A 14,639-nucleotide genomic window follows, 5' to 3' on the forward strand; every position below is an offset into this window, starting at 1 on the left:
TAAGGACACGGGGACAGGACGAGAAGGAACAGCCTCAAGCTCTGCCAGGGGAGGTTCAGGCTTGACATCAGGAAAAAAATTTTCACAGAAAGGGTCATTGGGCACTGGACCAGGCTGCCCAGGGAGGTGGTTGAGTCACCATCCCTGGAGGTGTTTAAAGGATGGGTGGATGAGGTGCTGAGGGACATGGTTTAGTGATTGATAGGAATGGTTGGACTCAATGATCCAGTGGGTCTTTTCCAACCTAGTGATTCTGTGATTCTATAATTATATCGGTTTCTTTTTAACCACATTTGAATGTAAAGAAAGAGAAAGCTAGATTATCGAACTGGCTGGACTGGAAAGCGCTTCACTGATGACATTAAGATGTGGGTTTGGGGGGCTTTTCCCCTGTATTGGTACAGCTTTCCGTTCACACAGGCCTAAAGTTAGTAAACGACTATTCGCTAAGTTTCTCTCTTACTAAGGACATTACAGGACGTTATTCCACATGCCTCGGGATCGGTTTGGATTCTGTGGGGGGAGGGGGGCGGGGGCGGAGGCGCGCGGGGCGCGCTCCCGCGCGCCCCGCGCGCCTCCGCCCCCGCCCCCCTCCCCCGCGCCTCTCGCCGCGCGGCGAGTCGCGCGCCCGGCGGAGCTCGGGGCTCGGCCTCGCCGCGGTTTTATATTCGCGCGCCCTTTGGATCCTCGGTGACGTGTCCCGCGCGGCGCCCAATGGCGTCGCCCCTCTGGTCAGGACAATGGAAGGGGTTCGTCCAATGGGCGCGGCGCTCGGCTTGGCGGCGGCCAATGAGCGGCGGGCTGCGTTGAGAGTAATGTTACCAGCGCCGAGAGTGTGAGGAGGCTGCGTATCGATCCCCGCTCTCACAGCCATTGCGGTGAACCGGGATACACAGCGACCCACGCGGCGCCGGGGCCGGGCGGGCGGCCGGGGGCAGCGTCTGTGCGGCTGGTGCGGGTGCGCGCGGGTGAGTAGCGCTGGGGGGGGGGGGGGAAGGAAGGCGGGGGGGGGCGGCCGGGGCGACGACCCGCCGAGCCGCGTTCGCCCCGACGACACACAAAGGGGCCGCGCGGGGCCGGGGCGCGGGCGGCGGGCGGGCGGCCCCCCCGCACGGGGACACACACGCACACACACACACACGCACACACACACACACACGGGCGGGGCTCGGCCCGGGCGGCGGGCCGCGGCCGGAACATGGCTGACGGGAGCGGCGAGGAGAGAACGACGCGGCGCGCGGGGGCGCAGTTCGGCGCAACTTTGCGTTTTTATTCGTGTTTTTTTTTTTTTTTTTTAAACGATTCTCGTTATTCCATTATTTTTATTTCCTGACGTAGCGGGGGAGGGGGTCGCTCCTCGCCGCCGCGGCGCCGTCTCCCCCGTTCTCCTCGCCGCGGAGGCGCTCACACAAAGGGAAGGGCCGGGGTGGGGGGGGAGGAGGGAGGGAAGGAGCCATGTTCTGCGCGCTGTTCGCGCCGCCGCGGGGGTCTCGGAGCGAGGCCGGGGCGGGAAAGAGGTTGGGGGGGGGGGGCGGCTTTATCTCTGTGTGTGTGTGTGAGGGGAGGAGGGGGGGGGGTCCGCGCGCGCGCGCCCCGCCCGCCGCCGCGGGGGAGTGGCGGGAAAAAAAAAAAAAGCGGGGCGGGGGAGCAGCGCGCGCGCGCGCGCCCCGCTCGCCTCGGCGCACAAAATGGCAGGAGGAGGCGCGGCGGCGGTGACCTCCCTCCTCCTCCTCCTCCTCCTCCTCCTCCTCCTCCTCCTCCTCCTCCTCCTCCTTCGCCGCTGCCGCCGCCGCCTCGTGGCGGCGCGGGGAGGAACCGGGAGGAGGGGAGGGGGGTCGCGGAACTGCGCCGCCGCTCCCCCGTAACGGGACTTTCTCCCTCCACCCCCCTTCCCCCTCCCTTCCCGCTGAAGTTTCCCCCCGCCCCGCGTCCAAAATGGCGGGAAGGAGGCTTTTAAACGCGGGCGCCGCGACCCCCGCCTCGGGCAGCGGCCCCCGGCGCTGCAGCCGCTTGTTTACCCGACAGAAACTTCAAACCGGACGTGTTTAGTCACAGCGCAGAAATCTGCCTCTGTCTGTCCGCCAAACCGATAGGAAACGCTGCTCTGTGGCAACACGGCGGGCACTGCCTGCGCCTTTCGTTTTTTATTTTGTTCTTTTCGTCGTTGTTTTTTTTCTTTTAATTCCTGCCCAAGAGCAGAGTTCATCAGGGTGCGAGTAGGTTTTTCCAAGGAGCTATGAAGAAATACTCCGAATGTCTGGCTTGGGTGTGAAAGTTCCAGGAAGGTGTTTTTCATTCTCTCTTAGTCCCTGAAAGAGTCAGATAGTCCTCACGCAGCTCTGCCAGTCATATGCGCTCTGCTAGTCACATGTAAATGTCATACTTTCGGAGTCTCTGGCTTGGTTATAACATGTCTTACAGAGCGCGGGGTGTTTCATTCCTGTGTCTCTAGATATGCGTACAAAGAGAGAGTAGGTTTTTGCAGTACATTTAAAGCAGAGCGGTAATATGCGGCCTACAAAAATGATAAAAAAATGCAGGTCTTTTGAAAATAAACCACCTCGGGCCTATAAGAGAAGGAGATAGAAATGGGCTTTAGGAAGAAAATAAATAGTAACCTGTAAACCCACCTGAGACAGGATACTTGGATACTCTTTCTTTCAGTATAATTTATTCCTTCCAAGCATAGGATTGATACGCTAGCAGTAAGGGGCATAGTTTCTGTTGCTCTGATGCTAGTACTTGCCTTCACATTGCTTGGAAGGGACGTTTTTTCTTTGCCAGAGACCAGAACTGCACATTTTTAGGGCTGCTTGAGATTTAGGGTTGCTTGCATCCAGGTAACCTCAAACATCAATGGCAGAAATCTTCAGTAAATTTTCCAGAAGAGAAGCTTCTTCCCGTTGTATGATTTTGGAGTACTGCCTTGATGGGCCTTGTTTGTAGCATGATTCTTCATTGCGGCTTACTTGCTACATTAGCTTGTAGAATGTAAAACTTTTAAAGTTGTATTTTTTTGCTTTGTTACAGAAAATCATCAAAAATGGGCAAAGGCGATCCTAAAAAGCCGAGAGGTAAAATGTCTTCATACGCCTTCTTTGTGCAAACCTGCCGGGAGGAGCACAAGAAGAAACATCCAGATGCTTCAGTGAACTTTTCAGAGTTCTCAAAAAAATGCTCAGAACGATGGAAGGTAGGAATTGCTGCTTAAAAACATCCACAAAATATTAAACTACTGTTCTGTGTGAAATAATAATTAAAGATTGTAAATTATCTCTTTAGAAGTTCAGGCTTTTAAGTAAGTGGGAAGGGCAGTTGTAAGATTAGTGGTAACTATCGTTTTGTTCTTGCCTTACCTTTAGCTCCCCGACCTGTAATTTCAGAGTGGATGTGGACATGCTTTTGAATCTTATAATTCCATTTTGATCCTTATGAGTCCATTCCAACTTGAGATATTCCGTGATTCTGTGATTTTAATTGCCTTCCAGACTATGTCTTCTAAGGAGAAAGGGAAGTTTGAAGATATGGCAAAGGCTGACAAGCTTCGTTATGAAAAAGAAATGAAAAACTATGTACCACCTAAGGGTGAAACAAAAAAGAAGTTCAAGGATCCAAATGCACCGAAGAGGCCTCCGTAAGTAGATTTCCAGTTTTACTTTATTTTGTTTGAGACCATCACGCTGCAGTGTGTGTATAGAATCATCATTTTATCCAGATTTAAGAGCTTCAGAAATAGAAGACTGTGTGGTTTTCCTCACCAGTGGCGTAAAGAGGGCTTCAAATCTTAGTGATGCATGCTAGGTTTGTATTTGCAGCCTGGCCCGCTTTATCAAAGTTGGAATAATGTCAGCCTTTAAAAGTACATCTGGAAAATCAATGGCATGTGATTCTGATGAATTTTTCCAGTTTCAGTTAAGAGGGTGATTCTAGTGTAAAATGGCAGTACAATATTGCAGGCTCTGCTCTCTCCACCTGTTGGCTTGAGTGGAGTTTTTGATCAGCAGTCCATTTAACATTAATGGCTTTTGCACAGAGCAGGTTAGAGGGATGGTCTTGCAAAAAAACAGCTTGGAGAATTAAAACTTCAGCCCCTGCAGAAAGACGACTGACTGCAGGTTCACCTCCTACTGGACCTACTGGACACCAGTACTTTGTAGGAATACGTTTTTGGCGTGTGTTTTAAATGGAGCTAATGCCAAAAGAAACAGGCAAGTTCCTGTACAAGTCCTTACTTGGGCTGATGCCGTCATCTGGAATCTTGGTTTTCATAGCAAATATTGCAGCTTCTCTGCCTTTAAGAGTTCTGACCATAGCATTTGCTCCCCTGGTATCATTCACTCCTCTTTTTTTCAGATTTTCTCTGCATATGGTATGTAAAATTTGCCCTTCCTACCGAAAATAGGACCAGATGTGCAGCATTACTTAAGAGACAAGGATGCATTAAGTTTTCCAAGTAGTTTGTTCCATTCCAATACCTTCTGTTGTAATTGATGTCTGTATCACTTCTAGGTGCTCTTCCAAAACATTTTTAACAAACAGTAACAAGGGTCAAAAACTCACTGTTAAAGAAAAGTCTAAATTAAAATGGTCTTCTTTTTCTTTCCTGTGTAGTTCGGCTTTTTTCTTGTTTTGCTCCGAGTTTCGTCCAAAAATCAAAGGAGAGCATCCCGGTCTGTCCATTGGGGATGTTGCAAAGAAACTGGGAGAGATGTGGAACAACACTGCTGCAGATGATAAACAGCCATATGAGAAAAAGGCTGCTAAACTGAAGGAGAAGTATGAAAAGGTAACATTGACATTTATGGAGATGGTTAGGGGAGGTTGAGCTGCAATTTAGAGGTTTAATCCCTTCTTGTGTGCTCTGGTGCCTGATGTTGCAAATTACAGCACGCTGGGGACAAATGTCATGATATTTGTTGGAAAATGCCACGTAAGGGGGACATGTGGTTTGTTACCATAATGTGAATTTTCAGCCTTTTGTGTTGAACTACTTGCATTCATCTGTAATTCAGGGCCATCAGTGGTGGTTTCATAGGTATCACGGTGTCTGTATTGTTACTAAACTGTAGGTCACGGCAGTATCCGAGTTAAGTTTGAAGTACTACGTAATGCTAGTAAGGAATAAATTCGTTCTCCCTAGGTTTGTAGATATTTCTGAGCATCCCGTAATTTATACACAGATGGGCTTTTTTAATTTATTCTTGCGATAACATCAGAACACTAAGGAGATGCTGGGTTTAGACATGTTTTTTTCTTGTACCTGGTTTGCGTCCATCTCCTTACTAGCAATTAACATACTTAATAATAGATATAAAGCAGCATGTCATACAATTTCTTGAATTATTAAAGCTGAATCTCACTGTCATAGTAGGACCTGTACAATTGTGTTGTGCACACAGAGCAGTGCTACCTGTTTTTATTTCCAGAGGCAGATTCCCATCCCAGTACGAGAAAACCAAGGGAGGAGGGAATGCATGTTAGCATCCCCTGATGGTGGTTTACAGTGATTCAACAACCACATGTCCATTTGTGTGCAAAAATAAAATGAACACTTTGGAATTGCACTTAGCAAGGTGGCCCCTTTGAGTCTGAATTACGTGCTGGAGGGGAACTGCAGGTCTAGAGGCTTTCCCACATTGTCCTTCCTAAGACAACTCATAAGAGATGTTTTAAACGGTAGAATTAATGATCTTCATTCCCAGATTGTCTTTATTTCACTAGTATTGGCTTTATTTCTTACTCTTACATATGGGCTTTTAAGGTGCCGTAAACTTCGTATTTCCCTGACACTGGCCTTTGTTTCAGGGGAGATCAGATCTTCTGAAAATTTCATGCTTTGCTTTTAGGGAGTCTGAGAGGACAGTAAGATAGGTGGTGTAATGATTACTGGGTGGGAAATAGTTGAAGATTTGGACCATCTGTGTAAAGATGTTGACGTTTGCCTGTATCCAGTATGTTTTAAGTCCTGTAGATCGATTCTGTTACATAATTTTTTATTATTTTGGCACAAATTTGAGAAGTCTAACGGTTTTTCTGGCTTGGTCTTCCAGGTACAGTTTTGACTTCCCTGTAACAGAACTGAATTTTGTGTGTTATGAACCACTAGAATAAATTTATTGCATGCAGAAGGTGGCACTGTCTACCCTTTAATCAAGTTCTTATACCTTTTGTTTTGTAAACTTCAGTTAGGCAGAATTCTGTATAATTGCTCTTCACCGAGGCATAAGATTGTAAATATTAGGCCATATCAGTCTAACATGTTTGGGATGACTGAATACAATTTTGTGCCTCAAGCAAGGATTTTCCTGTGCGTTTCTTTAGACACTGTAGAAGGTAGGGCTAGTAGTCTCCCTATTTCATTTCATAATGGGATAGTGGGCTCAGTTGTGCCTTTACCATCCAAGGCAGCAGCTTTTTCCACTGTTAATCTTCTAAGAGCGTGTTCGACATTCCTCAGCAGCTGTGAGCAGCGTGTTCCAGTGTGCCACTGTAATATCTGTGTTAGAGGGTTCCCCTTTCTTGGGTGTTGGGTCTCGGTTCACATAGTAACTGAAGCTACAGCTCCTGGTCCCACACCGGTGGATGTGGAGAAGGGGCAGATACCTGGGTGGCTCTGGTTTCACAAGTACCAATTGGAAACTGTGAAGAGCACTTGGCTGGTTAAATCTTTGAGAGATTCTCCCTGCTTTTCTCCTCCAAGGATATTGCTGCATACCGGGCCAAAGGGAAGGTTGATGCAGGCAAAAAAGTAGTTGCCAAGGCTGAGAAGAGCAAGAAGAAGAAGGAAGAGGAGGAAGATGAGGATGAAGAGGAGGAGGATGAAGAGGATGAAGAAGAGGAAGAGGAGGAGGAGGAAGATGATGATGATGATGAATAAGTCTCTTTTAGAGCAATTTCTTTCTTGTCTATAAAGCATTTAACCCCCCTGTACACAACTCACTCCTTTTAAAGAAAAAAAAAAATTGAAATGTAAGGCTGTGTAAGATTTGTTTTTAAACTGTACAGTGTCTCTTTTTTTGTATAGTTAACACACTACCGAATGTGTCTTTAGATAGCCCTGTCCTTAGTGGTATTTCAATGGCCACTAACCTTGCCTGGTACAGTGTGGGGGTTGTAAATTGGCATGGGAGTTTTAAAGCAGGTTCTTGTTGGTGCACAGCACAAATTAGTTATATCTGGGGATGTAGTTCATTTTTCATCTTCAGTTGTCTCTGCATCCTGAAAATAATTGTTGTTCTGTTAACTGAATACCACTCTGTAATTGCAAAAAGGAAAAAAAAAAAGTTGCAGCTGTTTTGTTGACATTCTGAATGCTTCTAAGTAAATACAATTTTTTTTTATTAGTATTGTTGTCCTTTTAATAGGTGCCCTTGAAAAATCATACTTTTTCTTTTCTCTCTCTCTCTTTTTTTTTTTTTTTTTTTTTTTTTGAGGGGAACTCATCTTTTGCTTTATTGAATGCCCGTTTGGGATCACGGGAATATTACAGTTTTCATCTTTCATATAACCAGCTGATAAACAAAGCTTTGATCTGCATACCCTGCATAAACATGATAGGGTAAGAAAAGAAATATATAGGCATATGATGAAAGAATATTCTTCCGTAACTGGAAACAAAACACAAAATTCATTCTCAACAAACTGATATTTGTTCGGATTTTTTTTGTGAAATGTAATATTCTATTGAGTTGCATGAGTTTACCAGTCTTGGAGAGTTGAGAAGTATAGAGTTCAATTTTACAGAAATTAAATACTTGGTGGGTGGGGGGCGGGGAGGGAGTGTTTAAATTCTGTCCTAGAAGGACCCATAGGAAGAGTGTATGTCCAGCCAGTGTAGAGAAATTTACATGTGTGACTCCGTTACCATGTAATGGAAGTTGTATTTGTAAATCTCTGAACACTTGGGAGGGATGAGCATACCTAAAATGTGTAAAGTTAAAAGCATGAAATTACCATATTATTTTTTGGTGACAGGTCTGGTGATGGCCACGGGCTTTATACCATGAAACTCTCCTGGTAGCAAATGGCCCACGAGAAATGATTTTTCTTTCTAAGATTTCTATAAATGGTACCATTATTATTTGTTAAATCTATGTAAATTCATATTTGTATTCTTGAAATTCTAGTTTTAGCCCTTTAAACAAAGTTGTATATTGTCTCAAATTGAAAATGAGATAAGATGTATTTTTCCTGTTAGGTTTTATACCGCACTCTCGATGTTTGCCCATTTTTAAGTTAAATATAGCTGTATGGAAAAGTACATTTTATTAAATTTTGCATTAAAAAATGAAATGTTTATGGTATACCAACAATGTCTAATTTGGTCAAATATAGTTCTCTTCCAAAACCAAAGCTAAGGGGGTTTTTGCATATTTAGTAAAACTTCAAGTGCTGGCAACTGTTAACTATTTTCACATATACCTGCTTACCAGTTTGGGGGAAAATTTGGCAATTTTGTGGTTACAAAATTATGGTTCTCTTAAGTGCCAGTGTTTAAAAAAAAGAAAAAAAAATAGCATTCTTGTAATTTTACACGCTTTTGTGATGGAGTATTGTTTTGTTATACAATTTTGACTTTCAGATTCTTATTTCAATTTGCATTTATGTATAACTTCAGGAGAAATATTGAACATCTGAATCCTGGATGATACTAATAAACTAATAATTGCAGAGGTTTTAAATACTTAGTTAAATGGCTCACTTAATATCCTAAGGGATTCTTTTGTGTGTGTGCGCGTTGCTGTTTTCAGGTATGTACATCCCTGCTTTCTGTTTAGAACAGAACAATGCCGTTCATGAGGTCTTGGTGTAGAAAGCTTAGGACAGATAGATTATTTTTTTTTAATTATTATTATTTCCCCTTCTTAATGGAACCTCAAACTGATTACAAATAAATTTTCTGTGCTGAAGAGCTTTTTTGTTTCCCCAGGTCATCAGAGGAAAGTAGACACATTTCTTGTTCTTGGAACAAACTTATGTAATGAGATCCCTATAGTCTTGTGCCTTTGTTCTCAGTGCTTGATGTAAGGTAGAGGATTCAGCTGATCTTAAAAGATGAGTAACAGGCACCTACCCAGCAGCCAGGCATGGTATTGACCTTTGTCTTTGGGGTTAGCACGTTGATAACAAGCAGAACGTGCTCAAGGCTGAAGAGGGTAGGTGATGTAAGAATTATAAATGCTGCTTTGTGAGAAAAAGCAGGTTGGTGATGGTTGGGAGGTGTACCAAAGCCTCTAGAGCTCTCCAGGATGGCCAACATTTTCTCAGGAGCAGTTGGTATGTGCTTGTTGTAAATCAAAGGAGTTTACGTACCCGTGCTAGAATGAAGTCTTCGCTTCTGTCTTTTGGAAACCTGTTCTGAAACAAAGAAGCCAGTGTTCCATGAGGGGAGAGGAACCATGGTTAGGTAGATTAATTATCTTAAGGTAAGAGCTGGAGAGTTGCTGGAGGGGACTTTGCCGTGCTCTGGCTGTGGTCCCATGGGAGCTCCAGCAGTTAGAGTCCTCTTTGTTAAAGCTTTGCCTGATTCTCTGCATTAATAGATCAGATGTGACTACTACAACATTACTTGATCTGAGGTCAGCTACTGCCAACACTTTTGTTTGAATATGTTTCTTTGTGATCTTTAAAAGTTGATGCTTGCTGAGGGATAATGAGCACTGAAATTGCAACCGTTTAGGCAGTGGCTCCCTACAAGGGAGCTGGACAGCGCTGGCATTTCCTAAGGGCTTTAACCTTCACATAAAAGCTTGATGTAGAGGGAAAAAAGGATTTGGTTGGTTTGGAGAAAGCTTTTTAATACTAGCTTGAATGTTAATAAGTGGTAGTTATGATATCTTGAATGCCAAATGAAGCCATTCGCATGTTACAGTTGTTTATCTGAGGTTGTCCCTGAAAGGAGCTGCAGTTGCAGCCGACTGCATTCTAGATTTACTCTTAATTTTAAACTGGTTTAACTAAATGTATGAACAGCGTTAATCCCTTGTGCCTTGCCTTCAGTAATCATACCTGCTCTAGGAAAAAGTTGAGCTTATTTAACAATGTTTCTGTCCAGGCAGGTGGGCCCCTGGAAACCTGTGTGGAGTGACTGAAAAGATTTCTGTAGCTTAATTAGGGTAATGCTGGTGCTGCTGACACTGAGCCCCTTTACATCTTCTTTCAGTATAACAAGACCATCGTGAAGGAGAAAAGGCTGAGTAATAGCTGGGTTTAGGCTTGGTAGAAAGTGGGAAAATGGATTTGAGTAATTCTGTCAGAAGAGGAGCTGAGTGGACTGCAGCCACAGGAGTAGGTTCTCTAGATGAGTGACGAGGCAAGCCTGGAAAAAACCTTTCCTAATTCTTGCTAGCCTAAGGCTTAAACGTGCTAGTTAAAATAAACATTCCCTTTCTGCCTTCCCAGCTATGCCTGACAGAAGATTAAAGGAATAAAGCCGATATACTGCATTGGGTTATAGTCTGTTATTCAATACCAAGTCAGTAACAGAGACAGCAAAATACAAAGGTAGCGTTCAATACGAGCGGTGGTTCGTTTTCACCATTTCCAGGCTCCAGCCAGTAGTAGCTGACCAGTCACAGGTTTTTAGGACACAAATGTACTGATCGTTGTATTAGTAACAGTAAAATGCCAGGTATTTTCAAACAACGTTCCCTCATACTCTTTTGGGGGCTGCTTGAGAAGAAAATACCAGTGTGTGACATTTTACTTGGCAGGCTGCGGTAGGCATTATTTTAGCCCCTGAAATACGTGAAGGGGTGTTTTACAAGTTAGTTAACTCCCAATGCAGTGCCTAAATGTGAGTGTTTATCAGTAACCGTTTCCCCAGACTTTGCTACTGGATTGCATCCTTCATCTGAGAAGCGCTTTGAGATGGTACTGATTGAGTCTAGAATAGGTTCGCTTTAAACTAACATTATCCTTTATCCAAAAATAATAGACTTGTAGACAAGCTCTCAGATTTCCTTCCAGTTTTTGAGTAAAAAATTAGGAAAAGTAAATCTGAGAGGTATGTATTGTTGTGCAGAAATCTGATATTTTTATTTTGTCTATGTTGTGTCCCACCTTTTCTTTTGACAGTATTTCAAACAGAAAAACAAAAACGGATTGTTTTCCCCCGATTAATTTATTATTAAGAATGAAGGTCAGATTGCTCTTGGTGGCTGCTTTCTGCTATTGAAAAATACAGCATGGCTTCTGCTTCGAAAGCTTCTCGTTTTGAAATCCACCTTGCTGAAGCAATTGCTATCAGAGGTGACCCACAAGAGAGATGAACCTTCCCTTTTCCCACTTAATGATGGAATAGAAGACTTAAACAATGAATTACCTTAGTCTACCCGTTTGCTACATCAGAAGTTCAGCTCTTCCCTGCAGCAGGAGTCCTCAAGATCAAGCTAAGCACTGAGACGAACTGAGCAGCAGCAAGGAATGAGCAAGATGGGCAAGTGTGGATTTAGCTACACTTTTTAAAAATCTTGCTTATGCTGTTAAAATTTGTTTGCCTTAAATGACTGCCATTTGGTACAAATGAAGTTCATCCTTATGCTTCCAGGAGCCTTTAATCTATGGAAGTGGCAAAAGCTCAAATCACGCATTTTTGACCTCCCAAAAGTTCTTTGATAGAACTGGGAAAGGCCAAATGCTGCAGCCTGAGCGTCTGGAAAGGACACAGCTCCCTGCACACCTTCCAGCAGCGAAAGGTCACCATTTAAATACTCTTCACAAGACAGAACAGGCTTTTTGAGCGGAAACTGAGGACACATGCTGCAATGTTTGGTGAGTGTATTTGTTATGGAGATGAAAATGTTTTTGAAGAAATATCTGGGAAGAAAGTCCAGCTGAGTCGTGATTCCCTCTAATTCGTACCTCTGCTCCTTCACAAACTGAACTTCAAGAAAGCAACACAAAAAATGCCCTTCTGGGAGTACAGCCTCCTTCACCAAAGCGCTGGGATTGAGCACACGCCTTGCTGCCAGCTAGATCCTTGTACCATGTACACTTCAGGCATGAAAAGTGCTGGGAGGAAGGACAGCATTGAAAGACTGGTGAGCTCCAGCACACGGCTGCACCGTGCGGAGTGTAAGCAGCCAGTCACTCCGGACAAAGGCTTGTGCCTGGGTTTGAAGTGGAGGTGCAAAGGGAGTGGGATGGCGGGCTGCAGGTAGGGATCACAGGCGCCAGCACTGTGAATACTCAGCTACACAGTAAAAAGCAAAATCACGGCGTTCTTTTTATAAAAACTCTCTAATTTGTGTGGTGATGATTGCTAGAGAGATAACTTTCTTGCAAAATGTGTGTTAGTAAATGATTGGGTAAGAGTGACTCATATTTTATTATCAGACCTGTCTGTGGCGGCGCTTACCCTTGTTTTAGGTCTGTTGACAGACGTTTCTACCGACACTTTCCAATAAGGAAGATACCACTAACAAGCACCGTAGTGTAAAACTGACACTGGAAAATGCAGGTGAGGATTTATCACAGCCTGACCCCTCAGCATGGGAGCAGCTTTAAGGGCAGGTTTGGGGCATGTAAAGGTTCTGTTTTGCTATACCAGCTGCCGATGGCAAAGGGCTGATGGGTTTCTGCTCATGAGGGCTGACGGGCACAACATCCACCTGAACATCTGGGCATTTCACAGGACTGACCCCTTAGATTCTGCCTGCGACCATAGGTTTGTGCCAGAGTGGCGCTCCAGATGTGTAACTAAGAGTGGGAGGCTGCTGGTGAACCCACCTGCAGTAGGAGGAAGAAGGAAATTACCTATTTTTGGGTCCATTTGTACTGAGAGTTCAGTGATGGCAACACCACCTCGAGCGCTGCAAGCTCTGCCTCTTGTGCAGGGACACCTGGGCTCTGCCTCGCTGCCACCACCTGGGAGGGACCAAGGCAGGTGAGGTGCCTCTGCCCTGCCTGACATCCACCTCTGCTGGCACAGCTCCAGGCATCTCTGCTCCCCAGGTTTCACAGGAGGATTTTCACACCACCCATAGGCAATTGATGTCATTCCTGTGGCACTAGGGAGGCCAAGAGCAGCAGGATGCTTGGAGACACCCCCTGCCAAAGCACCCCTAATGCCAAGAGCAGCTCCTGCCTTCCACAGACCCACAAAATAGGGGCAGAAATCCTAATGCTTGTCCTGCAGTGGAGGGCAGCATCCCCAGGCTGTGCTGCTGCCCAGGATCAGTCTCCCTGCTCCGCTGCCCTCGACACTCCTCTTTGAGTTCCCTCTTCCTACTGACGTGTTTTTTCTTTCCGTCTGAATCATTTAACGTGATGCTGGAGCACAATAGAGCTGTGATTTTTTTCGAAGCTGTCAGCCTGCAGGAAACCGAAGGCCTCTGAATAAAAGGGAGGCTCTTGTTACAACTTCTCTCTTATTTACTGTTCCCAGTAGCAAAGAAGTGAAAAGACAATGAATGAAATGGAGGATTAATCACGCGTAGTGCTGAAATATCAACGGGGAGACTGCAAGTCCCAGAGCACCGCCTCGAGCGATGGCGCGTCCCCATGGCGTACAGAAACCTTATGGCTCCGAGGCAACTTGGGTTTAATGAGAATGGGCAAAAGGCAGAGACTCAACAGGCGTTTTTTTCAAAGGCGGCCATGCAAAAATCTGAATTTTACGTGGACTTTGTCTGTTTAGCGCTGTCAAAACTTGAGTTCAAGTTGATATCCCCAGCACTTAATCATCTGCCTGCAACTTTTGCAGAGGATACTCCCTTCTTCCTCATTTTTCTGCATTAATTTTGAAACAATAAAAGTTTAGGACAACTTCATGGTCCCGCAGTTGATTTAAAAATGATAAAGAGAGAACCTATTGTGATCCTAAAAGGGATTGTGGGCATTAGGCCCATACCCCGTTTCTCTTGCTTTTGGGTTGGTATCCAAGCACCGATAGATTACTAATCATGTTCCTGATTATTTTTTTTTTTTAATTAGGCATTTACCCATATATGATTTCCAGCTGTAGATTCAGAGTATTCACACCAGCTTTTGCAAAGGTGTTGAGCACTTCAAGTTAATTAGTAATTAATTAACCTTGAGGGAAGCCGCACAGAGCCGCGGCTCCATGCAGGCTGTTCGTGTGAGGCAGGTTATGCGCACACAGCCCTGTGAAGGTCTTGAGTGAAGCAAAAGGCGTGACAGAAATTCGAAAACAGGGATTTGTAACACAATTCTCATTGTCTGAAATGTGTTCAATAAAAAGTCAGTTTGTGCATCTGCATATCTGCCCCTGTCAGGTAATCGGAGGCGATTTTCCTGGCCTTTGAGCGCTGCCTTGTATGTGAGGCTTGAGGTGAAATGGAGAACATCACTGTAAAACTAATAGGGAAGTTGCACCTGATCCTTGTTTGAAAACACAAACAATACTCTGAAGTGTCCCTTTTACAGTTCTCTTCAGAAAACATGCATGGAAAAGTTAGTGAAAATTTATTTGAGCCACATGCAATAACAGAAGAAACGACCTAAGCCTGAAAATAAGGTGATGTGCCCGTAAGTGCCCTCGCCTTCTCCCCGCCGGCCCCAGGCTTGTGCAGCTTGTTTGGCTGCCTTCCTTTCACTTTCTCTTTCTGCTGCACAGGACAGAGTTGCGGCCGTCTTCCAACAATTTTTCACACTGTTTGCATGGAAATAATAAAAAG

The 14,639-nt window shown here is 44.8% G+C and overlaps 2 protein-coding genes across 2 annotated transcripts in view; one reads left to right on the top strand and one right to left on the bottom strand.

Annotated features, from left to right (window-relative positions):
- The window catches only part of MTUS2 (microtubule associated scaffold protein 2), a 738,607-nt gene that overhangs the window by 51,984 nt on the left and 671,984 nt on the right, over window positions 1-14,639 (bottom strand). The gene's annotated exons all lie outside the window — the stretch shown is intronic.
- On the top strand, window positions 800-7,346 carry HMGB1 (high mobility group box 1). Its single transcript, XM_069883106.1, has 5 exons — window positions 800-968; window positions 3,031-3,193; window positions 3,489-3,634; window positions 4,612-4,786; window positions 6,701-7,346. Exons 2-5 carry the CDS (start codon window positions 3,044-3,046, stop codon window positions 6,875-6,877), a joined length of 648 nt encoding a protein of 215 aa, XP_069739207.1. The 5' UTR covers window positions 800-968; window positions 3,031-3,043; the 3' UTR covers window positions 6,878-7,346.

The sequence above is a fragment of the Phaenicophaeus curvirostris genome, chromosome 1 (genome assembly GCF_032191515.1).
Source record: "Phaenicophaeus curvirostris isolate KB17595 chromosome 1, BPBGC_Pcur_1.0, whole genome shotgun sequence".
Classification (NCBI taxonomy): Eukaryota; Metazoa; Chordata; class Aves; order Cuculiformes; family Cuculidae; genus Phaenicophaeus; species Phaenicophaeus curvirostris.

What these genes read in the sequence shown, in the direction of transcription:
- HMGB1 (XM_069883106.1), top strand. Translation starts at nt 3,044, where the DNA reads ATGGGCAAAGGCGATCCTAAAAAGCCGAGAGGTAAAATGTCTTCATAC. An exon ending in AATGCTCAGAACGATGGAAG is followed by an intron (nt 3,194 to 3,488) that starts GTAGGAATTGCT and finishes ATTGCCTTCCAG; the next exon opens with ACTATGTCTTCTAAGGAGAA. An exon ending in TGAAGGAGAAGTATGAAAAG is followed by an intron (nt 4,787 to 6,700) that starts GTAACATTGACA and finishes TTCTCCTCCAAG; the next exon opens with GATATTGCTGCATACCGGGC.